The sequence below is a fragment of the Neomonachus schauinslandi genome, chromosome 15 (assembly GCF_002201575.2).
Source record: "Neomonachus schauinslandi chromosome 15, ASM220157v2, whole genome shotgun sequence".
Taxonomy (NCBI): Eukaryota; Metazoa; Chordata; class Mammalia; order Carnivora; family Phocidae; genus Neomonachus; species Neomonachus schauinslandi.
The window spans coordinates 4,407,275-4,434,685 of NC_058417.1; the positions used below are offsets into that span (position 1 = coordinate 4,407,275).

Consider the following 27,411-nt stretch of genomic DNA (forward strand, 5'->3'; position numbering starts at 1 on the left):
GAACCCTGGGGCCCCCATCACGCTCACTCTTGACAAGCTCTCTGGGGGAGCTCATATCATCTGATTTTTTAAGGAAAAAGAAGAAGAAGAAGGGGAAAAAAAAAAAAAAAACCCTCAAGGAATTACCAAAGGCCCAGTTTGTTCCATGGGTCATTTTTTTTAAAAATTCGAATTTTTTATATTGCTGACCATCTGTCACGATGCTTTTGCAAGTGGGTGTAACATGAGGGAAAACAGAGCCACACCCATCAATCCGTATTTTTGTATGAATCCACGACTTGTTGTAAGAGAAGAGCCTAGGTTATTCACCTAGTAAAAATGTTTGATAGGAAAACATCAGAACAAGGTGTAAAGAAATAATATCTAGATATAAAAATGCTATAGAGAGATGCCTGGGTGGCTCAGTCAGTGAAGCGTCTGCCTTTGGCTCAGGTCATGGTCCCGGGGTCCTGGGATCGAGCCCCACGTCCGGCTCCTTGCTCAGCGGGGAGCCTGCCTCTCCCTCTGCCTGCTGCTCCCCCTGCTTGTGCTCTCTCTCTCTCTCTGACAAATAAATAAAATCTTTTTAAAAAAAAATGCTTTAGGAGTGCCTGGGTGGCTCAGATGGTTGAGCATCTGCCTTCAGCTCGGGTCATGATCCCCAGGTCCTGGGATAGAGCCCCACGTCGGGCTCCTGGCTCGGTGGGGAGCCTGCTTCTCCCTCCGCCTCTTCCTCTCCCCCGGCTCATGCTCTCTCTCTATCTCTGTGTCCAAATGAATGAATGAAATCTTTAAAAAAAAAAAAATGCTTTAAAAAATAAATAAATAAAATAAAATAAATGCTTTAGAGAGCAAGACATGGACTAGCACAAAGCTGAAAGGAAGAAGCGCTTTCTCACACATTTTAGCACCTGCTGACTATTGTTCTTTATCACTCCACGTCTCACACCTCCTCAATCCGTCCAGCTCACATTAGCCACAAGGGCAGTGCCTAGCCCCTGGGTCCCTGAGATCCTCGGCATTCCCACCCTCTCAGCAAACCGCCCCCCATCCCGCCACCTCCCCCTTGTCCCCACTGTTTACACTGAGGCTGTGAGTTCCTGTTAAAATCACAGTCCCACACTTGCCAGCCAAGTGCCCTCAGGCAGGATGCTCCACTCCTCACCTGCCCAGTGAGCAAATGAAAAGCACTCACCTCACAGCCTGTATGGGTTAAATTACAGAATGAGGGTAAAGCGTTCTCACAGCCCCTTGTCTGGTGCAAAGAAAGTTCTTGGGACATAATGGATGTCATTAACAGTGCCCCAGCACCACCACCCAGCTGCTCCCCCACCCCTTAATTTCTCAGCTTCTCACCCTTGGCTGCTCTTTGGAAGCCTCTGAGGAGCTTCACCTGGTCTGATGTCCATCCTGGGTACAGTCTGGGCACCCATGTCCAATTACGCTTCCCAAGGTACAGCCAGGATTACAAGCCTGGCCCAGACTGGTCTTTCTCTTGGGAGGAGGCTGCCCTCAGACGAGTGGAGCTCGCCCTTCCTATAGATGCACCATGACTTCCTCTTGCTTCTACAACAGAGGAGGAGGGGTGCCTGGGTTGGGCGTCTGCCTTTGGCTCAGGTCATGATCCCAGGGTCCTGGGATCGAATCCTGCATCGGGTCCCCTGCTCAGCGGGGAGTCTGCCTCGCCCTCCTCAGCTCATGCTCCCTCTCTCTCAAATAAATAAATAAAATCTTTAAAAAAAAAAAAAGTCATCCATGTTGTTGCAAATGGCAGGATTTCCTTCTTTCTCACAGCTAAATAGTATTCCATTGCGTGTTTATATATAAAATTTATATATTTATATACATACATAAATGTATACATTTATAATATATATAAATCACAACTTTTTTATCCACTGACGAGCACTTAGGTTGTTTCCACATCTTGGCTACTGTGAATAATTCTGCAATGAACACAAGGGTGCTTCCTCTTACTTTTGAATGAAATATTTATTGATGCTTCTCTTTTACAATGTATTTTGTTTCTCCAATTAGATACTCATATGTATTATCTGAAGGAAAGCGAGGAGAGGGGCTAACTGCAGAAAGCTCAGAAAAGCAACTATACACACCCATATCCCCTTCACTCAGCAAGATCTACCCCATCAGCATTCCAATGCACGCTCCTTCAGACCTTCCTTTAGATGCACGCACACACGCGTGCACACACACACACGCAAGCACACACATCTATTTTTACACAAATTCGAAATTTTATTGTGCATGTTTTCTAGCTTGCTTTTTTACTTAATACACAACGAACTGATTTTTTTTTTTTTTTAAGAAAATTATTGACTATTCTGCCTCATGAGTGAAAGCACAGGATAATAAAAGCAACTTCATGCACTCTAATATTCGAAAAATAAGGAACCCTTCCCTGAATAAAAGAAGACTAGCCTGTGGATAAAGCCAGGAGTCGTCTCACCGTGAGCTCCATCCATGAGCTCCGTCCCGCAGCTGCCTGGGGCTCAGTCAGTCCGGAAGGACCCTCAAGGTCATTCACACCCACCACCCTGCACGCAATGGACAGAGACCCGGGTCCACCCTGCGAACCGTGGACAGAGACCCGGTCCACCCCGCGCCCCATGGATAGAGACCCGGGTCCACCTCGTGCACTATGGACAGAGACCCGGGTCCACCCCGCGCACCGCGGACAGAGACCCGGGTCCACCCCGCACCCCGCGGACAGAGACCCGGGTCCACCCCGCGCCCCGTGGACAGAGACCCGGGTCCACCCCGCGCCCCGCGGACAGAGACCCGGGTCCACCCCGCCCACCGTGGACAGAGACCAGGGTCTACGTCCTCCTCTTCCACCACCTGCTGCATGCCTTCCATGTGTCATTCCACCACTCTTAAACTCCCAACTTCTGCATAGCTAGAGTAAAGCATGGAAAATGCTCCTGTCCTGTGGCTGTCATGAAGATTAAGGAGACAAGGTGCCCGAGGGCCTGTCACAGAGCCTGAAGCGGGCTGGGCCCCCAGCCAACCCTCTCCCCATCTCCCACTTCTAAGACTGCAGCCTGTTCAGCGAACCACTGGCCCCATCACCCAGAGAGCCCCCTCCCTCCGTGACCCTCGAGAAACAGTCATCACATACACACACACACACACACGTGTGCAAAAATGACTACTACGTGGCATCTTTAATTGCAACAAAGGGCGGGGACGGGGGAGCAAAAGAAAACCTTAGAAATCCTCTATCCGTCAATATAAAATACAAAATGCACTATGTTAAATCCATACTGCAGGAGAGCACGTGGTTTTTACAAGTAACCACAGATGGACATGTGCTAACAAGAAATTATCTTCAAGATACTTTACTGAGTGAAAAAAAAGAAACTGCGACATGATACATTGTTGTGGCGGGTGCGCCTGGCTGGCTCAGAGGAGCATGAGACTCGATCTCGGGGTTGTGGGTTCGAGCCCCACGTTGCAAATAGAGATGACTTAAAAATAAAGATCTTTAAAAAATATATACATTATTTGGGCGCCTGGGTGGCTCAGTCGGTTAAGCATCCGACTCTTGATTTCAGCTCAGGTCATGATCTCAGGGTCCTGGCATCGAGCCCCACACAGGGCTCCATGTTCAGCAGGGAGCCTGCTTGAGATTCTCTCTCTCCCTCTCCCTCAGCCCCACCCCCAGCTCATGCTCACTCTCTCTCTTTAAAATAAATAAATCTTTTTAAAATAACACATTCTTGTTATTTATTCCAATGAAGAACTAAACCCACAAATCCTTAGGATGTATTTTCACAAGGGGCTTGGGAGGTGGGCAACGAGGGTTAGTCTAATTCTGGCTTCTCAACCTTTTTTTCAGGACAACACTCTCTGAGAAGCCTCTGAAGACTCATCTTTCCTCGACCCTCCCCGACCACCATGAAAATTTAATACCACAGATAAATCGCTGATCTGTTTGTGTATCGTGACCCTCTGGAGGGCCACCAGCAATCACTGGTCAAAGCTAGGATATTTTGTCCAAGAACCAACTTCCTCCCCATGGCAGATGTGTTGTTTAATTCATACGTTATTTATGTGATTAAAAGTTAATAATTTAAGAGATTCTCCCCCCACCGGCACCACATGAGACAGTAAGACCATACCTCCTGCCCCAAACTATCCATGGATGGGACCGCCAGTGAGGCCTGGGTGGGATTATGCAGAAATGCAAACATGGACTTCATGCAGAAATGCAAACATGGACGTGGGCCATGCTGATATGTTTGCATCTGTACTGAAAGGATGCGGACAGCAGGAGAAAATTCAAATCCCCCTGAGACTGCAAACCTTATATTGTTGGGGGCGTGCCTAGTGTCTAAGCCTCCAGAGCCCCCATGTCCCAGTGACTGTGAGCTGCCTTCTCAGAGCCCAGTGAGAATGTTCTGGTCTCCTGGTTTCCCTCCTACCTCGTGGCTGAACCTTCTCTGTTGCAGCTGGTCTTCCCCTCGCCCCCCTTTGGGGTGCCTCTGGGCCCCATCCCTGGCCCTCTTCTCTTCTCTATCCACCCCACTTCCTAGGTGATCTCATCCAATATGGCAGCCTAAAGACCAACAGCAAGTCACCATGATGAGTTCAAAGTTATACCTGCAGCCCACTTCCCTGGACTGAAGCCTTACCTTTCCAAATACCTACTCGGTATCATTCCTTGAGTAGACAGAAGAATCTCAAACTTTGCATGCCCACACAAACTCTGGATATTCTTCCCAAAACCCACACCTTCCGATCCTCACTTTCCCATTTACTGTTTTTAATTTTTTTTAAGATTTTACTTATTTATTTGACAGACAGCGAGCTTGAGAGCAAGAGAGAACAGGAGCTGGGGGGAGAGGCAGAGGGAGAGGGGGAAGCAGACCCCCCTGAGCAGGAGCCAGACACAGGGCTTGAGCCCAGGACCCCGGGATCATGACCTGAGCAAAAGGCAGACGCTTCGTCAACTGAGCCACCCAGGCACTGCCCCCCCAATCCCTTCTTAGCAAAGCGGAGTGATCCCTGGAAGTGCTGAGTCGGTACATCGATCCTCTGTTCAGTGGACCCTCTGATGACTCTCCTAGCATGTGGAGGAAAAATCTCCAAGGTCCTCCTGCCTTGGCCCCTCCCACCATCCCCACACTCCCCACCCCTCACACACACTCACATTTTCCCAGCCACCCTGACGTCATTGCTGTTCCTGGACTCCAGGTTTGCCCAGGCCACAGGGCCTTTGCACTTGCTCTGCCTTTCACCTTCTGGCTGGAATGCTCTTGTCCCAGAAATCCACACACACTTGTTTCTTCATATCTTCCCGGGCTTTGCCCAGATGTCCTCCCCTGCCCATCCCATTTAAAATGACAAATCTCTTTAATCGCCACCCAGCTTACATGGTCTTGTTTACTGTCTGTAGCCCTCATGGTAGAATGTGAACTCTATCCACTACTAGATCTCTGGCTTTGGAGGGTGCACGCTGCAGGGCCTCAGCTCTCTTTCATTGAACGAACTCGTCATCTTGTTAACGCGCCAAAGGGTTCTGCTGTGGGGAAGGCGCCCTTTTAACCTTCTAGCTAATGCCCAGCAATTCTCTCACCTCAGAGAAGTCTCCAGGCTTAAAAAATACCACTTCCCTCCCTGCCCCCCCCGCCCCAACACATACACACAAAATGCCACCACAGGTCCCTGAACAGCTCAAAGGCTAGTGGGCACTTGCCGTGGCTGAGCCAGCAAATACCACTCATGTCACAGGTTTTCGAAGCTCAGCGATTTGCTGAGGGTCCAGCCAAGGGCAAGAGCCTCTCCTACCCGCCAGGCACCTGTCTTTCTCTCCAGAAGTCCACGTGAGCCACAAAGCACCCAGGCTCCATCCATCTCTGAGCTCCATTCACGGCAAACCCTAAAACTTAAGTCAGAATCTTTTCCTCTTCTGATCTGGAAGAAAACCAGAGGTGCTAAACTGAACATCTTGACTGAATTTCCTCCGGGCAAGCTTTCCCCGGGCTCGCTCCCTCCGACACCCCCCACCCCTCCCACCAGACCCAGTCGGAGCCAGACTTTTCAGTGACTCCGTCCAACACAGAGCTGTGGCAGTGGACCCAGACCCCCCGAGCCCAAGCGGCAACAGCGTTCTGAGCTGGCTCCGCGCCTGTCACCACGAACGACAAGAGTTCCTTCCATCAGACCCTCTGGTAGCAAATGAGGAACACACCAACTTAGCAGGAAGTCGGTTTTCCTTAAAGCTTCTCTGAAGCTGGCTGCGAAAAGAGGAATCCGTACCGAATGAGTCATCGCGAAGGCCACCTGCAACTTCGACACAGTTCCTGGACTTGAACATTCTAAGACGTCGAAAAGCAAAAATCGCCAAAATGAAGGAGGTCCAACCGTGCAAGCATGCACTTCCCATCTCCCCAAAGAAGTGCCGCCACATGGATTTTATCTGCTGTAAACCCCCTGCGAGGGAGGGGGGAGGCGGTGGGAGGAGCTGGTTTCCAAGCAGAGAGCCTGGCCCCAACGCTGGTTGGCTGTGTATCCTGAGCAAGTTCCTTAACCTCTCTGAGCCTTCAGTTTGCATATCTGAGAAGCGGACTGCACCTGGCCAGGCTGTTGAGAAGATAAATGAGACGTGTTATCCAAAAGCCCTCCGTAGCCACTAGCAGATGAAGCAAGCAAAGTTGTGATCACATATGTCCAGAACGCTAGGAAGGGCGCCGCGAGCAAGCACAAAGCGGGAGAAACAGAACTCAGCCGTTGCTCTCTTGCCTTCAAGAAGTTTCGACTTCAGCTGGGACAACGTGCACCCCCCACCGCCACCACCGAAGATTTAGCCCTGGTGAGGCAACCTACCCAGAAAAGCGCACGCCTCCATCTGCCACTTTCCTCCAAGTGTCCCTTGGGTCTGCTTATTTGGATTCTAATATCTGCCCAAGTATCCATCAATCTGGCTACCTCCTGGCCTGCAAAAGGCGTCAAAGCTGTGCCAACGAATTCCAATTCGTCTAATTCCAAGCCCGACGCAGAGCCTCCACAAGGATGCACGCACACTCACCCCGTTGGTGCAGCGTCCCCCAGCCCAGCTAAAGAGACAGGACGGCAGAAGCCAGGGAAAGAGGATTCAAAGGCAGCCATTCAGGAACGGAGGGGAAAAAAGGAAGCAGAGGAGAAAGTGAGAAAAAAGAAAGGAAAAATGAGGAATGGAGGAACCACCACTTGACATCTGCGGTTGGTGAATGACTCACACTCACACTCGAGGGTGGGGTCGCCCAGAACAGCCCGCAGGGCTGAGTCAGAAGGGCAGAGGCTTTTATGCCCATTGCATGGATGAGCAAACCGAGGCTGGACGAAAACCAAGCACACGTGGAGGAAGAAATGGACCATGAACCTGCTTTCCAAACAAACATGGCCAGAGATCCGTGCGCCCCGGCACCAGACTCGAGTCTGCATCTGGAGGCAGAACTAGAGAAGCAGGAGAAGTGCATGGAGCCAACCCGACGTCCACCGGCTGACAACGGGGCCCATAGACTCGGTGTGTGCCTACAACACGACGGTCCTCGGCCCCAAGAAGCCGCGAAGCCCGGACACGCGCTACAGCGAGTGAAAGAAACCAGACACGGAAGGCCACATGCTGGGGGACTCCCATGGACATGAAATGCCCAGAACAGTCAAATCCACAGGCACAGATCGGTGGCTGGCAGGGGCTGGGGGAGGATGGTGGAGAAAGTGGAATGGTGTGGGACTGCTTCTTGGGTCTGCGGGTCCCTTCTGGGGAGGAGGGGGGGTCTGAAACTGCTCTGTAACCAGATCACCCAACATCGCACGCGTACTAAACATCACCGAGCTGCGTACTTGAGCGTGTCACCCTGCTAAGTTTTGTTATGTGAGTTTTACCACAAATCTTAAGAAGGGAGGGGACAGAGAGAAAAACCGGGAGAAAATTGGATACAGAGGAAGAGAAATGGGAAGGAGCCAAAGGTCCTTAGGCAAGAAAAGAGTTTCCCCAAATCGGGGACCCTGTGCGTGTCAGGCGAGCGGGGGTCCACTGGATCAAGGAGGCCTCTCCTCTCATAGGGAACCGCTAACAGGATGCCTTCATCACGGGCTGCCAACAGAGACAGAACCCGAAGCAGCCTGGGGAGGAAAACAGCAGCAAGCAGAAGGACAGGACATCGAGGTAGGGGCTGATGCACCAGGAAACGCTCAGCATTTACTTCTCTGTGCTTTGTAATGACAGAATCATTCATTCCCCAAATAGGACTGAGTCCCCAACTCTGGGCCAGCCCCTGTCACCGCAGAGATCAAACCCCTGGCCTCTCTGAGTTAACCCTCCGGAGGCTGGCCACGACCTCATAGGCAGATGAATGTCATCGGCGGCTCGGTCCACCAAGTGCAAACGGAAACTAATAAATGAAGCTTTCTTCTCTGACTTTCACGTATGCTAATCACATGGGGTGGCTGAGTAGAGGTTAGAAAGTAGATGGGACACGGTCGGTAGAAACATCAGCTCGTCCCCACGGGGCGTGAGCTCTAAGCAGACACCTGCCTGCAGAAAACCAGCTATTTTAATTAAAAATTCTGGACTTAGGGCCAGAGTAAGGAATGTAACTTCAGGCCACCGTTTCTGACAGAATTCTTCTGGAAGACACGAACCCATGCCTAGATGGGCCTTTACTTGAGCTCGGTCGTGGGGACCCTGCGTGAAGAAACTGGACACACAGCTCCATCCTTGTGGGGCTCACGTGCTAATGAAGGACACACGCGATCATGGGACATACAGTGTGCCCACTAGGGACATATGTAAGGAGAAAAACGGGCCAAGCACGGTGCCCCCGGTCACTGCAAGGTTTTGATCCCACAAAGAACCACGCAAAGAAGTCTCCTACCCAGGGGCGCCTGGGTGGCTCAGTCGGTAAAGCGTCTGCCTTTGGTTCAGGTCATGATCCCGGGGTCCTGGGATCGAGTCCCGCATCAGGCTCCCTGCTCAGCGGGGAGCGCCTGCTTCTCCCTCTGCCTGCCGCCCCCCCCCCCAACTCCTGCTTGCTCTCTCTCTCTCAAATAAATAAAATAAAATCTTTTTTAAAAAAAAGAAATCTCCTATCCAAATCCAGGCTAAAGGTCCTGCAGGACTCCGATCAGGAAATGCCACAGGATCAGGGGCGTAAACAAGAGAAATCCCAGGTCTGAGGCCAGAAGTGGGCGATCGAGGTGTGGGCAGGGCTGGGCTCTCCTGAGGGCTCTCTGCTTGGCCGCCGTCCCCCCGTGTCTTCACAGGGTCTTCCCTCCATGTGTGTCTGCGTTCTGATCTCCTCTTCTTATAGAGACACCCACACGACCTCATTTTAACCTAATTACTACCTCTTAAAGGACTCTACCTCCGAATAGTTACCTTCTGGAGTGCTGGGGGTTAGGCTTCAGCATATGAATTTGGAGGCAGAGTGGGGGCCTGCACAGTTTAGCCCATCCCAGGCCCTGAGTGCCCCCACTGCCCGGCACATGCCCCCACCCCCACCCCGGCCACTCACCGGCTTCCCCACAGACGAAGAGCCCCCTGATCCCAGGGACCTGAGTCGGGTCGGTGGGCTCCCCAGGGCCGTCAACAGCTTTTCTAAGGCCTGAGCAGAGGACAAGGGGGTCTCAGGAAGCAGTCTCAGAAGCAAGTTCCAGGGGGGCCGAGGGGGACGGACCACCCAGCAGCGGGTGGGACAAGGCCGCCGGGGGCGGGGGGGGGGACAGTGGGGTCCACAGGCACCAGGCCCCTGCCCGTTTCCTGCACAGACTCTCTGAACCGGCCATGCATTGGTATCAACTTACCCTGGAATTTCAAACCACGGTCACATCCACGGTCACCTTGAAAACCCTTCCGAGCAACCTAAGAGCCAGCGGGATGGATATCACCACGCTTACAGATCGATGAAGAAGCTGGTCAGAGATTTTAGATGAATTTTGCAAGGTCAAAGAGCCAAGAGGCGTGGGAGGGAGGGGGTCCTCCAATTAGACTCCAGGGCTCCTGACGGCTGTCCACGGTCCCCTCGGCTACACCCAGCTGTCCCTGCAGCTAAGCAGGATGGGGCGGCGGGGAGAAGACCAGCTCATGGGACATCCTCTCATCTTCCATCCTTGACTCTTGGAAAACAAAATGCCTCGTTCGCCAGGACCCGGAGGCCTTACTTTGATGTTCGGCATTCTGAGCCCACCTGGCTACCCTCCCCGCCCTTCCAACCTTGACCTTCCATGACCCCAAACCTCAACTCGTGACAAGGCCATTCACACCTTTTTGGAAAAACACTGCTTAAGCCATGAGCCAAAATCAGAGCAAGGTGCGCCCAGTCCTCTAAGGTAAGCTCTCTCTTCATCCTCTTCATACACCCGTCCATGCATCCAGCCATCCAACGCTTACTGAGCCAGACCTCAACGAGGCCAAGCACTGCGCCAGGCTGGAGAGGTTACAGAGATTTATCCAGAGACTGTCCTGTCCCGGAGGAGCTCAGAGTGCAGTGAGGGCAAGTCAGTGCGACCCGATGTGGTAAGTGAAGGGTGGGGCGGCGTGCCCCATGGAAGCCAGAGGAAGGATGACCACCCTGTCTTGGGTCTGGATGAAGATGCTCAAGCCCCGGGGCAGGCCTGAGAGCAAAGGGACTCCGGCCAGAGGCAGCAGCTCTGCAAAGGCGCAGGTGCGAAGGGTTGTGTGCCAGGAGAGCAAGCGAAGAGGCTGGGGAGGGAGGTCAGGTGCCGTTTGTGGGGGGGCCTTGGCACTCGGGGCAACGGAGAGCCGATGGAGGGGATTCGGCAGCACTCGGGCTTCCGAGGACATCACAGATGGCCGTGCGAGCATGCAAACACCAGCCCTGGGGTTTCCCGGCTCAGAAATATTTACTAAGGATCCGGTTTGTGGAAACCTTGCCCAGTCCCAGGGGGAGGTCCAGCACCTCCAGACCACTTCCCTCCCGACCTTCTTATCTCCCAGAACGCCCACCCCTCCCAGAACGACTTCCTCTCCTCCCTCCCCCCAGAAACCAGGCAAAACCCAAAGACAGGTGACTCTGTGATTATCAATCACGCCCGCGGTGCGCGTCCACTCGGCAACCCTCTCCAGCTTCCCTGCATCTCACATCGGTCCTCATTTGCAAGACTTGCAGGTGTAGCTGAATATATATATATATATGTAGTCTCGATGACTTGCAGTGAAGCATAATTTACACCTTCTCCTGCTTCCCAGGGAAATCATTTCCCCAAGACTAAGAATAAAGCGGACCAGCCACCTAGAACAACAAAGCACCCCAACCGGCCCCCGGTAAGCCCCTGGGAATCAAACCAGAGCTGCACTTGAGTTTAGCACCCTCTAGAGCAACGCTGCTGGGCAGAGGGGAACGTGAGCGTTTGGCGGCACACAATATTGGGCTTTTCCAACCGAGTCCCACAAAACCCCGGAGGGCTTCCTGGAGGAGTCACCCGAAGAGGAAGGGGAGCGATGGAGTCCACTGAGGGGGTATGTGGCCAGAACAGTAGCCCTGGCATAAAGACCTCCAGGAGCCAGCACCAGTGAACCCAGGTCTGGGAAACGGACTTTCAGACAAGGTCTGGCTCCCCTGCCTCCCATTCACGCTCGAGCATAGCTGTCTTGTGCGGCCATGGTCCGGGCCAAGGGCAAAGGACTCGGGCCACAGCAGCCTCTCCAGGCCCGCCGGAGTGCCTGGCCATGTTTTGGTCAAGCCCCGTATCTGACATCTCCCCGCAGGCTGGGCTCCCCACCCACCAAATACACACGGAATGAGGAAGCAACCTGGCTCTGTTCTCATCCTGGCGACTTTCTCCTGGGCGAGGCCAAGGAGATCCGTCTGCAATTCCGAACTTTACCAGGATCTCTGCTGCCACCCCTACCACTGGGTTCCTCGGGGGCACACAAAGACCAGGTCTCCTCTCCTAGCCTCCTCTCCACCTGAGCACCCACAAATCCCAGCTCACCGTCTCTCTGATCCTAAATTCCCAATCAGCACGCATTCATCATCGGGCCAGAGTGCTAAGCGGACACCACTATATTTTTCATCCTGAAGACCAAAGATCGCCCCCTCTTTTCAAAGCAGGGGGTCAGACACAGGAAGACTATGCCCTCTCTCTCCCCTGGGTGGGCTGCTACGAGCCCAGAGGGAAGCCTTTTCCTCTGTTCCCCGGAGACCAAGGATGAGCACAAAGCCCCAAAAGGGCCACCTTGAAGGGTCAGATTCTAGGCCCAGGGCAGACGGGAACTGGGGCACAGCAGAGTTTCCCACTACGGCGGTCGCCTTCTGCCCCTTCAAGGAACCCCCAACAGTACTCAAACCTTGCAGCTGGCTAGCTGAAAGAAGGAATCCATGTCCCCTCTGCCATGTCACAAAACACACCGACTTTAAATATATTAGAGAAAGGCACCCATACTCTGGGAAGGAACCTGCCCAGTTGGGGCGAGGTCTCGGGGGGCCTGTTAACGCAATCTTCCATGTTTACAGGCTGGTTAATCTGGCATGTGCTCCAGGATGAAACTCCCCTTAATTACCACCCTGTAGGTACGAGTCCAATCTTGGTCACACCCAGGAAGGTTTGCCGTACCCGGGGAGGGACCTCATGGGAGTGGATTTAGAAGACATTTCAAAATAAGAATTTCTGTTTAAGTCTGCGGCCTAAATACATACGATGACAAAGCTGAAGATCCTTTCCTACAAGGGTCACGATTCCTCGGGAAAGCACAGCTTTGGTGATGCTAGGCCTAGCAAAAAGGGACTTGGAGGAGCTAAGAGATAAAATCAGCCGTGGGCACCTGGGTGGCTCAGATAGTTAAGGGTCTGCCTTCGGCTCAGGTCATGATCCCAGGGTCCTGGGATCGAGCCCCACGTCGGGCTCCCTGCTCAGCGGAGAGTCTGCTTCTCCCTCTCCCTCTCTCAAATAAATAAATTTAAAAAAAAAATTTGGGGGGGTGCCTGGGGGGCTCAAATGGTTAGGCGTCTGCCTTCAGCTCGGGTCATGGTCCCAGGGTCCTGGGATTGAGCCCCGCATCAGGCTCCCTGCTCGGCTCTCTCCCACTCCCCCTGCTTGTGTTCCCTCTCTCGCTGTGTATCTCTCTGTCAAATAAATAAATAAAATCTTTTTAAAAAAATTAAAAATAAAATAAATTTTTTTAATAAAATGAGTTAAGTGACAGTGACCAAAAGCCAGAAAGACAAGGTCACAGCCAGAAAGACAAGGTCACCGCCAGAAATGTGACCAAGACGTTCCTTTCACTAAGAAAAAGCAAATAGTAATGACCAGCACTCTGGGTGATGGATGGGAAGCGAGAAACAGTGGTGGCCACCAGCGCATACGGAGTCCACACCACGCCACCTGAGTAGCATTTACGCCAAAGGAGACGGTTTTAACTTGCAACGATGCTCACATCCCCATTTCAAAGACAGGGAAACTGAGGTCCAAGGTCAGGTAATCAAGGCGCCCAAACAAACCCAGGTCTGTTCAGCCCTGAACAGTGTGACACCTGATTGCCTCCCAACATACTACCAACTGAAGGGGCACTCCCAGTCTGGGATTCTAGGAGCGCCCCAAGAATCAAATCAGCCTGGAGGGAGGTTAATTTCCTCAACACCTGTTTCCTCTCTCCAGCAGGAAATAATAAAAGTTTGTTGCCCTTCATATACAAGGTGACAATCCTACTTCATGTACTCGGGAGTTACTTGCTCCCACCGCGGCGAGGCTGCCGGCCTGCACGACGACACAGCAAAAAAGGAAGCTAGGTTGCATCCCAGAATTAAGTGGTAGCATTCCCCCATGGGAAGAAAAGCTTAAAAACATCGCCGAGGCCAGTCCTGAATGACCTTGTAAACAAAGCTAAGGCCTATTATATTGTAAAGGCAATGAGAAACCTACAAGAGGTCTTGCGTCTTGCATTCGCCTTTCCCTCATTGCAAGAAGGGCCTCTTGGGGGGCGGGGGGGGTGTGGGGGGTGCCTCAGGCGGCCAGAGACCCATCAGACCCAGGCAAGAAGCAATTCCCACTAATTAGCCCAGCCTCAGCAGCATCAACCATCAGGAGGTGGTTTCCAAATCAACTCCAAATGGCCCTCGGCTACAGGCTTACTTGCTTGCACGGGTAGGACCTGTGTCCTGAAACCGCCCCCCTTCCGAAAAAAGTGCTTGACAGACTTGCTACTCAAAGCATGTGCCCAAGACTAGCAGCAACAGCCTCCCCTGGGGGCCTGTGACTAAGGCAGAACCTCAGGCTCCATCCTAGGCCTTCTGAAAGCCAATCTGCATTTAATAAGACGCCAGGGCGGGTGCTCTGCGCCCGCGGCCCAAAGGCCTTGACCACAGTACTTCATTCAACCAAACAGTCTTGCACTATGACCTCCGGGGGGCCCACGGGAAAAGGCTTCTCCCACCCGGCTATGGCCCCAGCAGGAGCCCCCAGCAGGCGGCATTCAACTTGGCATGATGCCCAGAGCTCAAGGGATGTCAACTCCATTTACAGAGTGTATACGAGGTGCCAGGGTTCCCCCAGGCTCTCCTGGACCCTCACGGGAGCCCCCCTAAAACTGAAAAAGCTCCCGCGGCTTGCCTGGGGGTCTCACAGGCAGCAAGGGCTGAGCCAGGACTTGAACCCAGAGCTGCCACACTCTTGGCCGGTATTCTGCAGGGTCCCCATGGTAGGGGGGTGGGGGCGGCCCTGCGCTCCTACCCCAGGCCCTGGAATGTGATCTGGGAGGTCCACCTGGGGGGTAGCTGCCGGGCACACATTCCAGCCCACAAACCAAACCGCACCAGGCATCCAGCAACCCCTGGGAACTGATACACTGCCTCAAGACAGGGAGGCCATACCCCTGCGAGATGTCACTCACCACAGTGTTCCCCAGCCTTTCCTCCTCCATAGCCAGCTCCTGGCCCTGCTCCCAACAAAGCGTTCCCGGGCGCCCCCTCCACCGCGTGAGGGAGGGACCCCTCTGGGCAAACAGGAACGCCGGCTACCACCCTCCCCACCCTCCCCATCCCACCTTTTTACCACCTCCCTCTCTCTATCCTCAGATTACATAGACTCAAAGAGGGGGTCTCCTTCCCAAGACTGTGTTCTTTCTAGTACCCTGGGCAGCCTATAATCCACTAAAAGAAGAAAACTTTTACAAAGGTAAACAAAACCCAATCTCATTCCAGGATTTCATCACGGCTTACCGGCAAACTTAAAGACCCCTTAGGTGACCCAAATGCTTTGCTACTCGGGACACCGGGGTGGCTGAGTCGGTTGAGCATCTACCTTCGGCTCAGGTCGTGATCTCGGGGTCCTGGGAACGAGCCCCGTGTGTCAGGGAGTCTGCTTCTCCCTCTCCCTCCCCTGCTTGTGCGCTCTCTCTCTCAAATAAATAAATAAACTCTTTAAAAAAAAAAAAAAATGCTGGGGCGCCTGGGTGGCTCAGTCGTTGGGCTTCTGCCTTCAGCTCAGGTCATGATCCCAGGGTCCTGGGATCGAGCCCCACATCAGGCTCCCTGCTCGGCGGGAAGCCTGCTTCTCCCTCTCCCACTCACCCTGCTTGTGTTCCCTCTCTCACTGTGTCTCTCTCTGTCAAATAAATAAATAAAATTAAGAAAAAAATGCTTTGCTACTCAAATTGTGGCCCACAACACCAACACCACCATCATCACTTGGGAGCTAGTTAGAAAATGCTAGCGTTGGAGGCCCGACCCCAGACCTACTGAATCAGAAATGACGTTGTACAGGTAGGTTCTAAGCATGTGCTGACATCAGAAGACAAACTCTAGGTACTCAGACCCTCCTTTATAATATGAAAATAGGAGGAGGTTCCTGGCTGGCTCAGTCAGTGGAACACTCACGACTCGATCTCAGGGCTGTGAGTTCGAGCCCCACGCTGGCTGTCAAAATGGCTTAAAAAAAAAAAAATAAAACTCTCTAAAAATAAATAAACACGTGAAAATATGAGACTGGAGTATCAGATTAGCGGGATCCCGTGTTGAATGTGTCCTTGGTGATCAACAACGCAACTTAGTTTTATTTTTCACTCTGAGCACAACAAAGCTTACAGCTATTTATCAAAAAAAATTTCTTTTTTCTTTTGCTAAATGAGAACAGTAGACTCAAACTTCCTCTTTCTATTTCTAAATTGCATTAAGAATCAAAAACAAATGGGCTCAGTGACACTCTTCCCTGAGCTGCTGCTAAAATAAGGATCCTCTGTCATGATGAAATTAGGACAAGGGCTCGTTGCTGTAGAATTTTTAAAATATCATCTCTAAAGAGTTTTTACAACCTAATTAGTTTTTTGTTGCTGTTGTTGACTAATCCTGGAGTTCGCTGTGCATCTGACAAGCAAACGAGAAGGGAGGAGGGATTAAGGCATGGGAGACAGACCCATGGATGCGAAACACCCAGAAGCGTTTTCATGCCAACAGAACAAGTGTGAGGCTTAACTCTCTTAGGTCACCTGTCAGAGTCACCCTGCAGGGGACAGCACATCCCTAAGGTCTCCCCAAAGAGGACCCACTAACCTCAGCTCCCTGGCTCGGCTGTAGCTCACGGAGCCCTGTGGACAGCTGACCCAGAGTAGGTGCTCAAATATAAATGTTTAGGTTTTGGTGAACCAGAAACTGTGACAGATGTATTGACCACAAAGAAAAAAGAAATCATAGGAAGTCTGGGGGTCGGGAAATGATCGCATTTGTCCAAAACGCATAGGTAAAGTATCTATTCCTGTGCCCAGCAGAGTGCTAGATGGCAGGATAGCTTGGAGAAGGCGACAGCAGCTTTGCAAGAACGGTAAGAGTTCATCCTGGCTCTGAGGAGCTAGGGCCACCTGATAAGGTCTGCAATGTGATGAAGACCCTGCGGCCGTGGGAGCTTGTCAGACACGCAGCACCTCGGGCCCCCTTGCAGGCCTACAGAGCCAGGATCTGCAACCAACAAGACCCAGGGAATGCATTTTGAGAACCTTGCTCTAGAAGCACTGGATTCAGTCTTGAGGAGCACAGCTGAAGGTATGACCAGAAAATACTGAGCCTGAGACAGCGTAGAAACTAGGGCATCCTCCCGGAGTAAGAGCATGTCCACATATATTCAGCATGCTCCTTTCCTCCTGAGCACATGGTAGGACGGCGACCTACCACATTAGGTGTGCTTTGGTCAATGAAGTATGAGCACAAGTATCATATGTCGCTTCTGGGCAGAAGCTTTAGGGACCAGATGCTGTTTGACATGATCACCAGCAAGATTGCAGACAGTGGTGGCTCCTTCATCCTGGATCCTGGAGGGTCTCATGGCCCCAAACCAACTTGCAACAGACGTGCAGCCTGAGAAGGAAGCAAACCTAGGTTGTTTTACTCACCGAGCGCAGGCGGTTGTTTGTCACAGAAGCATATCCTAACCCATCCTGACTGATACAGCACATAGCCCACGATGCCCGCATTTTTCTCAGAACACTTCTGCGACTCCCCATTGAGAAATGCTCAGATGCATCACTACCAGTGGGTAGGACTTCTCAAAAACCCCAAACAGCATCACCTAATTCAACGACCCTCTTCGCTCTTCAGACTTCACTCTGCCAATTCCCTTATTTTCTCCTTTCCAGATTGCCTTGTGTATTTATGCTTTTATCTTATTGTGCCGTATGCTTTTTGGTAAGCTGCTTTAAATCCTCTTTGCAACAAGGTGATAGACAGATAGTCACACGTACAGATATACCAGACTTGGCTCCAAATGAATTTTGGCTGTTTCCAAAAAAAAAAAAAAAAGAAAGAAAGAAAAGAAAAGAAATCAAAACCACCCCTCCTCCCCCAAAAGACAAAGATTTGCTATCACTGAGGATATTTAAAAGAACGTGGCCCTGGGCCAGCAAGTATTCCTTCAACCTGTTCTCTCCACGAAAGGATACTTACAGAATGCATGGTACACACAGTCCCTGCTTTTAAAAAGCAATTCATTCCTGGACACACCATCTCTTTTTGCCTTGTCATAAGGCAAGATATGAAGTATGCTAACTCCACGAAACATTTAGCATCATTGACCAAATTCTTTATTTTTTTAAATCCAGCTTCAATATAGTTATTGAGCCCCTTCTGCTTATCTGGCCTCGTGCTAAGCACAAGTAAGACTTATTTTAACCAGTTCATCCTGGTTGGAAATGTTGTGGCCAAATTATGCTCGAGTATTAGAAACGGTGCTGCCGCGGGATTCCTGGCACCCACAGCTTGCCTATCAGATGCTTCCTGAGCCCAAATTTCTAGAAATGGAATTGCTAGATCAGAGGGCATGAATATTGTAAAGGTTTTTAAAGTATATTGCCCAATTACCCTCCAGGGAGGGACGCCTGGTTGGCTCAGTCGGTTGGGCATCTGCCTTCGGCTCAGGTCATGATCCCAGGGTCTGGGGATTGAGTCCCACGTCAGGCTCCTTGTTCAGTGGGGAGCCTGCTTCTCCCTCTGCCTGCCGCTCTCCCTTCTTGCGCTCTCTCCCTCTGACAAATAAATAAATAAAATCTTAAAAAAAAAAAAAATACCCTTCAGGGAGCCTAGGACAATTTTCCTACACCATTCCTTGCCAATGCTCATTCTTTTTTAATTTTGACAGTTTTCATTAAAGCAAGTATCTTTTTAAAAATGTGCCACTCTTTGGGGCACCTGGGTGGTCCAGCTGGAAGAGCATGCAGCTCTTGATCTCGGGATCATGAGTTCGAGCCCCATGTTGGGTATGGACATGGCTTCCCATTCTTTGATTACTAGGGAGACTGAATACGCTGATGACTTTGCCTATCGTTTATTATCAAGTGACCACCCAAGGTCTTTGCCCATTCTCATATGGATGTGATCCTTTGTTTTTGTTTTCATAATTTATAAGAGCACTTTCTGCATTAAGGATATTAACTTTTTCCCGATTCGTATTTGCCTTTGCCTCGTTTTTAAGGAAGAGGTCTCTGGTGGCAGAATGGACGGACGATTCACAGATAAGGAGAAGACAGTAGGAAAAGGGTATCACCACCAACCTGCAAGAGGTGAGCCCCACCCCAGAGTCAACCCACCAGCAAGTGCTTTTGACTCGATCTGTACAATATACTCCAGATCCACCCACTTCTCACCATCTCCACTGCCACCTTCCTACCCTCTTCACGGCCGGTCTCCACACCACAGCCCAGATGAGCTTGCCAAAACAAATCAGAGCGCGCCCTCCCCTGCCATCAAACCACGGGCTTTCTGCGGCACTTGGAGAACTATCCACCAACTACAAAAAAGAAGGGATAATTATGCAATGTGCCGCAACGAATCTCTACGAGGGCAATCATGTTGCCATATAGAAATCAGATTAGCATGTTGACCGCCTTAACCTTACACAAGGTCGTATGTCAAATGGGCTCTTTTTTTTTTTTAAGATTTTATTTATTTATTTGACAGAGAGAGATACAGCGAGAGAGGGAACACAATGGGCCCTATTTTTAAAAACCTTTAGAAGCTTGAAGTCAGCCAGGGTGGGAGTGTTGATACCCCAGAAATGCAAAGCTGGGGGAAAGAGCAAGAAATCCCAAATTATTTCACAGTACATTTCTTCTACTGTGCAGAATATTATAGCCTCTTATAGAAAAATAAAGTTTTATATACAAATATATGTATATATAGTGAGGAGGGCAGTGGGTACAACAACAAATATCTAGATATCCTGCCTCTCTGTCACATCCCCACCTCTCTTGCCCCTGCTCACTGCTTTCTAGAATATTCTGGGTCTCGCAAATGTATCACACATATACCCCTCTTGAAGGTTATTTGCATTCGTGGTGCCCTCTGCCTCAAATCACTTCTCCCCAGATACTCACATGGCTCTGCATCATCCAGATCTCTGCTCAGGTATCACCTCCTCAGAGAAGCTTCCCTGACGGTCTTATCGAACCCCCTCCTGCATCCCACACCCCACTCCACCACAGTCCCCTGTTTTATTGGCCCCACGGTACTTAAAACTTATTTTTTTCTAGTGTACCTTCTCCCCAGCTAAGTGTAAGCTTCTCTTCTGTGTCTGTCACTACCTTCCCCCCAGCACTTAACCAAAGAGCTCACAGCCCATCCTAGACACTCAGGGTTTGTTGAAATGAATGAGTGATCGACTTCTGAACTTCTAAACTACATATAGCCCATAAGCTAAGGACACCTTTTACATCTTTAAAGGGTTGAAAACAAAGCCAAAGAAGAAGAACACCGCTAGGGCCCAAGAAAACTGTAACAAAGTGAAATCTCGGTATCTATAAATAAAGTTTTATTGGAACTCAACCACACCCATTGGTTCTCGGATCATCTATGGCGGCTTCGCACTCCAACAGCAGAGCTGAGTAGCTGTGACAGAGCCCATATGGGGCACTTTCATGGCTTCTCACTGCTTCTGGCACTCGGCAAATCCCAGCAACGCAGCTGTAACTCCACTTTGCCTCTTGGCCCGCAAAACCAAAAATGTTTCCTAGCCCTTGACAGAAAAAGGATGCCAGCGCGTGAAGGAGGAGAAGTCTCTGAGAAATGTTTCTAAGGGAGAGCAGACAAGCCTCGCTAACTGAACGAACAGAAGAGAAGGTTAGGGGCGCCTGGGAGGCTCAGTCGGTGAAGCGTCTGTCTTCGGCTCAGGTCTTGATCTCAGGGTCCTGGGTTCGAGTCCCGTATCAAGCTCCGTGCTGAGCAGGGAGCCTGCTTCTCCCTCTCCCTCTGCAGCTCCCCCTGCTTGTTCTCTCTCTCTGTCAAATAAATAAATAAAATCTAAAAAAAAACAAAAAACAAAAAAAAAAAACCACACATACATCTTTATCAGATGGGAGACAGGGGAGACATGAAGCGCGCAGGGAGGAGGCAGTTAGTCCTCAGGAACCCACAAAAACCCCTCACAAGTCCATACACCTGTTGCACTTAGTCCCTCCACGCGATCACCGTGTGCTCTGATCCCAGCAAAGGACAAGCCAGACCCCCCGCCGGCCACCCTTTCTACTTCTCTCCACAGGCGTCAACACCACCCACAAGTCTCACCACTGCAGGGAGAGAGGAATACACTAATTTTGCAATCAAGTAGAAGGCGGGGTGGGGGATCAGTCCTGGCATTCTGTTAGAAAGCCTGTCGTAAGCTGCCTCGCCACCACGAGTAATCAGGGAGCCAACTGCTGAGAAACCACGTCCCCCGAAGTGGCCGCACAGGGGTACAGGGCTTCCTGGTCTACCAACCCTCTCCTTCCTCCGGGCAAGTGGGGTCCCAGCACCTGTGCTCTCAAATGAGGTCAGTCAGACCGTCGGATGAGAGCTGGCTTTTTTCCCAGGCTGGGAGAGCCCAGGAAGGTCAGCATCTCATTCACGTTCCTAGGTGGTAATGGGCAGCAGGGATTCACGTGGTGGTGAACACATGTCAGGGATTCCTGCCGACTTGTTGCTAAGGGAACTTTTGTGAAGATGCCCTGAATCCATAGAATCCGTAAGCCCTGCCCACCGCTTTGAAGTCCTGGGGAGTGGCCACTTGACCAGAGATGGGCACAGCAGCCGACAGGGGGAGGCTCTCCCGAGCAGAGGCGGGCAGAGGGGTGAGCTGAAGGTAGATTTTCAAACAGCAGGAGCTGTTGGGGGCCGCGGCCCCCAAATCAAAGGGCACAATGACTTAGTGGCGATGGCAGAAAGCCTGTTGGGTCTCTTCGGTCACGGTCACATCCTCTGGGCGCCCCCAGCCCTCCCTCGTTACCGCTTTGTGAACAGAGCTGAAAACTGCCTTAAAAAAAAATCCTGCTGTGAGGGACAAGGTCACACCCACCTTAGGTAATTCTCACGTTCCAGAACTGAAAAGTCGGGGATTAAAATCAATTTGGGCAACGTAGCAAGCAGCTACTAGGTGTCAGGCAGCTCGGATACACTGTGTCTATTAATTACCAGCACCAAAGAGCCCCCCCCCCCCACCACCCACCCAAAAAGGCTGGCCTGCCATGCCAATGGCCCAGTGGACAGACCCAGGCTTTAGGGACAGGAAAATCTGGTTTCAAATTTGGCTGCAACATTGATCAGGTGGCCTTTATGAAGAAATCCCCGGCATCTTAAAAAAAGAGAGAGAGAAAGAGAGAGAGAGAGAATCTCCTCTGAGGATGGCAATGGAGAATTTTCTAGCAGAACAACAGCCAAGTCCCCTGCACTTTACCTCCCTCTGGGGGCTGTCTCTCTCTCTCGTCAGTCTGGGGTAACACAGTTTCCTCTCTAATGGATCCCTGTCCCAGATGTGTTCTGCCTACCCTTCTGCAAAAGGGCCCGCGATGCACCTGTTTCCACACCTGTATCCACACCTGTAGGCACCTTCCTCCCACACAGAATCCCAACTGGTCTTGTGACTCACTTTGCCAATAAAATGGGCCAGAAGGGATGTGCCAATTCTGAGCCCAAGCCTCAAGGAGGCCTGGCAATTTGCACTTTGCATTCCTGGAAGCCAGCCACCGTGGAAAGTCTCGAACTCCCTGCTAAAGAGGAAGGCCATGTGGAAGGGCCCTGGAGGATAAGACGCCATGCAGAGAGAAAGGCCCCCTTGGAAGAACACCAAGGCACCAGACATGGGAGTGAAGACACCATTTTGGAATTCCAGGCCAGCTCTGCCTCGGGGACCCCAGCCCCCGCCATCATCTGACTGCAAATGCATGACAGACGCCCAGACAGACCAACGGAAGAACGACCCAGCGGAGCCCGTCGACCCACAGCGACGTGTGAGGTAATAGGAAATGGGTGTTTTGCAACACGAAGTCTTGGGGTGGCCTGTTCCACAGGAATAGATGAACCATCATCGTTCCTCAATTATCCACAGCCCAGCCCAGCTCCCCAGCTCCGCAACTCTCTCTCACAGCCACACCTTGAAGGTTCCGGCAGCACATCACGTGAACCCAAAATGGGAGAACAGAAGGTGCAGAGAAGGAGACCGGGTTCAAGGGTGACCCCCTGCAGCCTCCCAGTTCTGCTGGCAAACAGGGTCCCACTGTTAGCGCCTCTGAGGTCTACACCCCACAGCCAGATGGTGGCTTCTAAGAACAGCACCTCAGTCAAGGAAAGCTCTGTTGTGTTTGCATTCCAATCTTATTTACCCCCAGAATTATTATTTCCCAAAAGCTCGGGGGGGGGGGGGGTTCTGCGGATGCCTTCCAGTATCTTCCAGTATCTTCCAGGTCCCAAATTTCTTTTCTCCATTCAAGGTTAAGAGCAGCTCACCGGGAATTCCTGGCCCTCCACCCAGCGGACCTGCCCAGCCATGGGGTTCCCTCCTCCTGGTGCTGCTCTCCTCCTCTGGGAAGCTCCAGCATCCCCTGAGGAGCCCAGACCCTTGCGGCCAGCCCTTGGCCCCACCAGGGTCCCACCCCCCCCTTCTCCCCCTTGGGCTCACGGTTTCCTGGAGGCCGCTTTCTGGAAGCCAAGGATATGCTGTACCCTTCTACCATTTCCTTGGAGGCCTGACCCAACAGATTCCCCCCCAGGGAGCCAGAACCAGAATCTCCCCGAGCCGGCCCCTCCCCGGGGGTTGGCTGGCCTCCAAGGCAGACCTCTCAGCCCTGTCAAGAGTTAGCTCCCAGCTCCCCTCCGTGGGGTATGCTTCTGGCAAAGCCAGGGCCTCTCAGTTCCCCTTTCTTCATACAAACGAAAAAGAAATCCTCAGGGAGTGTCCATTTTGCATACCCTGCTCTCGACCGGTAGCACCCTTCCGCCGAGATGGGGCTTCTCGGTATCACTCTTTCCACCAGGGAGCCAGAGGTCTGCAGCACCCAGCTGTGCCCCCTACCATTGCACTCCTCCCCCAGGAGGCTGGTGCCGTCCATTCTGTCAGGACCTGTCTCCCCAACTGCTCCCCTGGCCTTCTGATCTCCACGCCCCCAGCAGGCTCAGGGCCAGGCACCTGCTGGCCCACCGCCCATGAGCTTGTCCACATCCAGGCCCCTTGTCCAGCTTCCTGGGTGCTGCAACAACTTCTAGCCTTGACGAACACCCGGCCGCTGCTTCTCCAGACTCCTGATTTCATAAACTGGCCGGCCAGCCCACCACCAGCGACTCCCTTGGGAGCTCTGCATTGTTGCCTGACCCAGTCTGGCTTTGAGGACTCACCCCATTCCAAGGGACCCTACCCACATATCCTCCGGCCCTCAGCCTGCGCGTCCAGCCTGCTCACCGACGAGGCTCCCAGACACAGAGGGCCTGATCTCCAATCTCCCGATCCTGCCTCTGGAAACTGCACCTACCTTGACCCTGAAAAGTCCCAGGGCTCAGGCCCAGCCCGGCCTCCACCCGCGGGAAAGCCAGCAGCCTTCCTGTGAAAGCAACCTTCAGGGTCAGCAGGAGAGATGCTGCAGGTGGGAAGGAGCAGGGCTTTCAACACAGCCCCCGTGTGCAGCCTAGCCTCCCCTTCGGGATGCGGTCACCGGCACGCTGACCTGGAGGGCCGCACCTGCCCTTCGCCACAAGGATCCAGACCTTTCCCTCACTTGCCTTTTAGCACTTGAGCCCACGCTGCCGTACTTAAAACAGATGCAGTCACAGAGGGTAACGTTCAGCCATCTGAGCCGCTGAGCCAATATGCAAGCATTACCCCTGGGGCAACTGCCTTCAGCTCTCAAGCTTGCCTGGGAGATGGGGATGGTGCCTTCCCCTTCACAGAGCGGTCAGGGGACCCGGCGCCTAGTAGGTGCTCAAGAAATGGAAGCCCCTCCCAGCGGTAGGGCTCCCACAGATGGGCCCTTCGGGAGCACGTCACCTTTGGGAGTTGGTCTGAAAGCCCCTCACTAAGCACCGAAGATCTCCTAAGCTTGTACTCGCCACAGGCCGGTGACTGATCTACCCAAGACTGTCCCAGAGGATCACTCTGCTTGTCTCCTGGGTCTGGTTCACCCTCCCTTTCCCAGAGGAAAAAGCAGAGCCTGTCCCCTCTTGCGAACACAGCCTACCAACCCACCAGCCTCGCCCCCACCCAAAACACAGCTGGCTGCATCCAGCCAGGGATGCTCCTCACCGGACAGACAGCCAACTGCCAAATTTCCACATCAGGATTTCCTGGAAAAAGTGTGGCCACCAGAGACTGAAACAGGAGTCTCTCCCACGGCTCCTGAGCCAGAAACCAGGAGGCTGCAGGTCCTCCTAAGAAGCGATACACTTGCTTTCTTGCACATCTGAATCCCGGGAAAGGAACCGGGGACGCTGAGGGACACACCTGAGCCTGTCCGACGCACGCACGTTTCTCAAAACACAGAACCACGAGGGTTCAGGAACCTACTCTTTTGCCAGGCCACGAAATCTCTTGCAGCCTAAATTTTGCTCGAATGCTAGTAACCCATTTAGGGGGGATTTTGTACCTCTAGGAGGCCAGGCTCTCATTCTGGTACTATTTCCATAGGATATTTCTCAGCAAACTCACCCATAATCACTTAGCCCCATCCATCTATCCTTCTTTTTTTCTTTCTATCTTTTTTTTTTCTTTTTCTTTGAGTCCCACCCAGCAATTTCTCTCGAAACTTGCTACTCTGTTCTTTGTGAAGTAGGTCAGGGGTCAAATTATAAATAAATTCAGCCTCGGTGATTTGGGAGGTGTTTCTGCAGAACGTTTGATATATAGCTAACACAGTTGTGGGTAAACCGCCCATTGAAGTCTGTACAACGATCCTGGGGTTGGGCAGCTTTTTACGAAAGGGGATGTCCTACGAGGTCACTCCTCCACCCTCCCCCGCCCCCACGGACTTTTGAAACTTCGGAGCCCACTCCGGCTGTGACCATGAGCTCAGCGATCAGAGGACAGGGAGGCCTCCCAACTGTCACCCAGACAATAAACAGCCAGCCGACTTGGCTCAGCAGGTCCTGTGCAGTCCTGGGGGCAGGCCAGAACCCCAGGAACAGGCCACTCTTAGGCTCTGGACCTTAGCCTGGGGAAGCTGGACCAGGGGAGGGGCGCTACGGCACCCCTGGATCGGGCGGGCGGCTCGGGCTGGTGGCCAGCCAGACTCAGCTGACCAGCAAGTGGGCGGCTCCGAGGCGGCCAGGCAGCCTGACCCGGGGCAGCAAGACCGTCCACGGGTCGGCAGGCTCCGGGCTCCGGGGCCCGATCGATGCCACTTTTTTTCCAATCCCGATCTTCGGCGCGTCTTCCCTAGACCGCCGGACTCCTCAGCCCTCGGCCGGCCCCTGCCACCGCCTGGAGCGCGCCCGCCGGCTCCAGAGCTCACACAGGCAACAAGTTCTCCTTCCTCAGAGCGGCCACGATGTGCTCGGGAGGCCCGGCACGGGGGGCCGCTCCGGGGGCGATCCCCGCGCTGCCCAGCCCGGAGGGGCGCCCGCTGCCTCCGCCGCGCGCAGGGTCGGGCGCGCAGCGGCTGTCCCCCGCCGGCCCCGCGGCGCCCCTGGGACAGGGGCGGCTCCGGCATCCCCGGTGCGGGCAACAGGTACGCGGGCGCGCCGAGCAGCGCAGCCCCGGGTCTTCCGGCCCCCGGCCCTCGCCCCTTACCTCCAGCAACTGCACGTAGCTCGCCGGGAACCAGCCGCGGAGCCCGTCCTCCTTCTCGCCTTCCCACCAGCCGCCGTCCGGGACCTGCAGCAGCGTGATCAGCTCGCCCGCGGCGAAGCGCAGCCCCTGGCCGTGCCGTTCCCCGGAGAACGGGTACAGGGTCCGGCAGCGGGCGCCGGACATGGCCTTGGCGCCCGGGCTCACAGCGCAGCCTGCATCCCTGCCGAGCCCCGCGGGCTGGGCAGCGGCTCCGCGGGGTCCCAGGCGCCCGGCGCTCCGGGCTCCCGCGCTCTGGGCGCGCGCCGTCTCGGGGGTGCGCGAGGGGTCCGCCGCCAGGCGGGGGACGCGCGCTCCGCGCAGGGCAGCGGAGACTCGCAGGCTTCGTGGAGCAAGCGGCGACGCCCCCGGGCCCGGCAGCTAGCAGATCCAGCTCTGGGCTGGGGGGCGGGGCTCAGGGGGAGGAGACCCAGACGCCGCGGGCTCCGGAGACAACTTCCCGGGGACGCGGAGCGCGGGCTGCGGCCGCGAGGGCCGGCCGGAGCCGGGGCCGCCCGGGCGCGCGGAAATGCGCAGCTCCGGGTGGAGGTGGGATCCGGAGCATCGCCGGGGGCCCGGCTCAGCGGCGAGGGAGCGGCCGGGCGTCCGCGGAGAGGGGCTGGCGGCCGGGTGGCCGAGCGGGGACTCGCGCGGAGGCGAGGGGGCGGGACGGGGGCTGGACCAGGGCGGCCACGCCCGCCGAGGGCTGGGCGCTCCCTCGCCGAGGGGGCAGGTCGCTGGGGAGGGGTCTCGGCGCTCACACCCCCGCCTCCGAAAGTCGCTGGAACAGAAACGCCCTTCTGTGCGGGCTTTGTGGGTCTGGTGGCGGCGGGCGGGCGGCGGGCGCCTCCTCCGGGGTGCCTGCGAGGGAATGTGTCTGTGGCCGCCACTGTCGGGCTCGAACCTGGGGTTGAACTTCACTCACCGGAA

The 27,411-nt window shown here is 53.4% G+C and overlaps 1 protein-coding gene across 2 annotated transcripts in view; it reads right to left on the reverse strand.

The window, feature by feature from the left end:
• GAS7 (growth arrest specific 7) overlaps positions 1-26,867 on the reverse strand; it is a 203,445-nt gene extending 176,578 nt beyond the window's left edge. The window contains exon 1 of one of the 2 annotated variants that reach the window (XM_021694760.2): positions 26,446-26,867. In XM_021694760.2, the coding sequence (XP_021550435.1) occupies positions 26,446-26,628 (183 nt within the window). In that variant the 5' untranslated portion in view covers positions 26,629-26,867. The remainder of the gene's footprint in view (positions 1-26,445) is intronic. The other variant, XM_021694759.2, reaches the window with a different exon arrangement.
• Between the last annotated feature and the right edge of the window lie 544 nt (positions 26,868-27,411).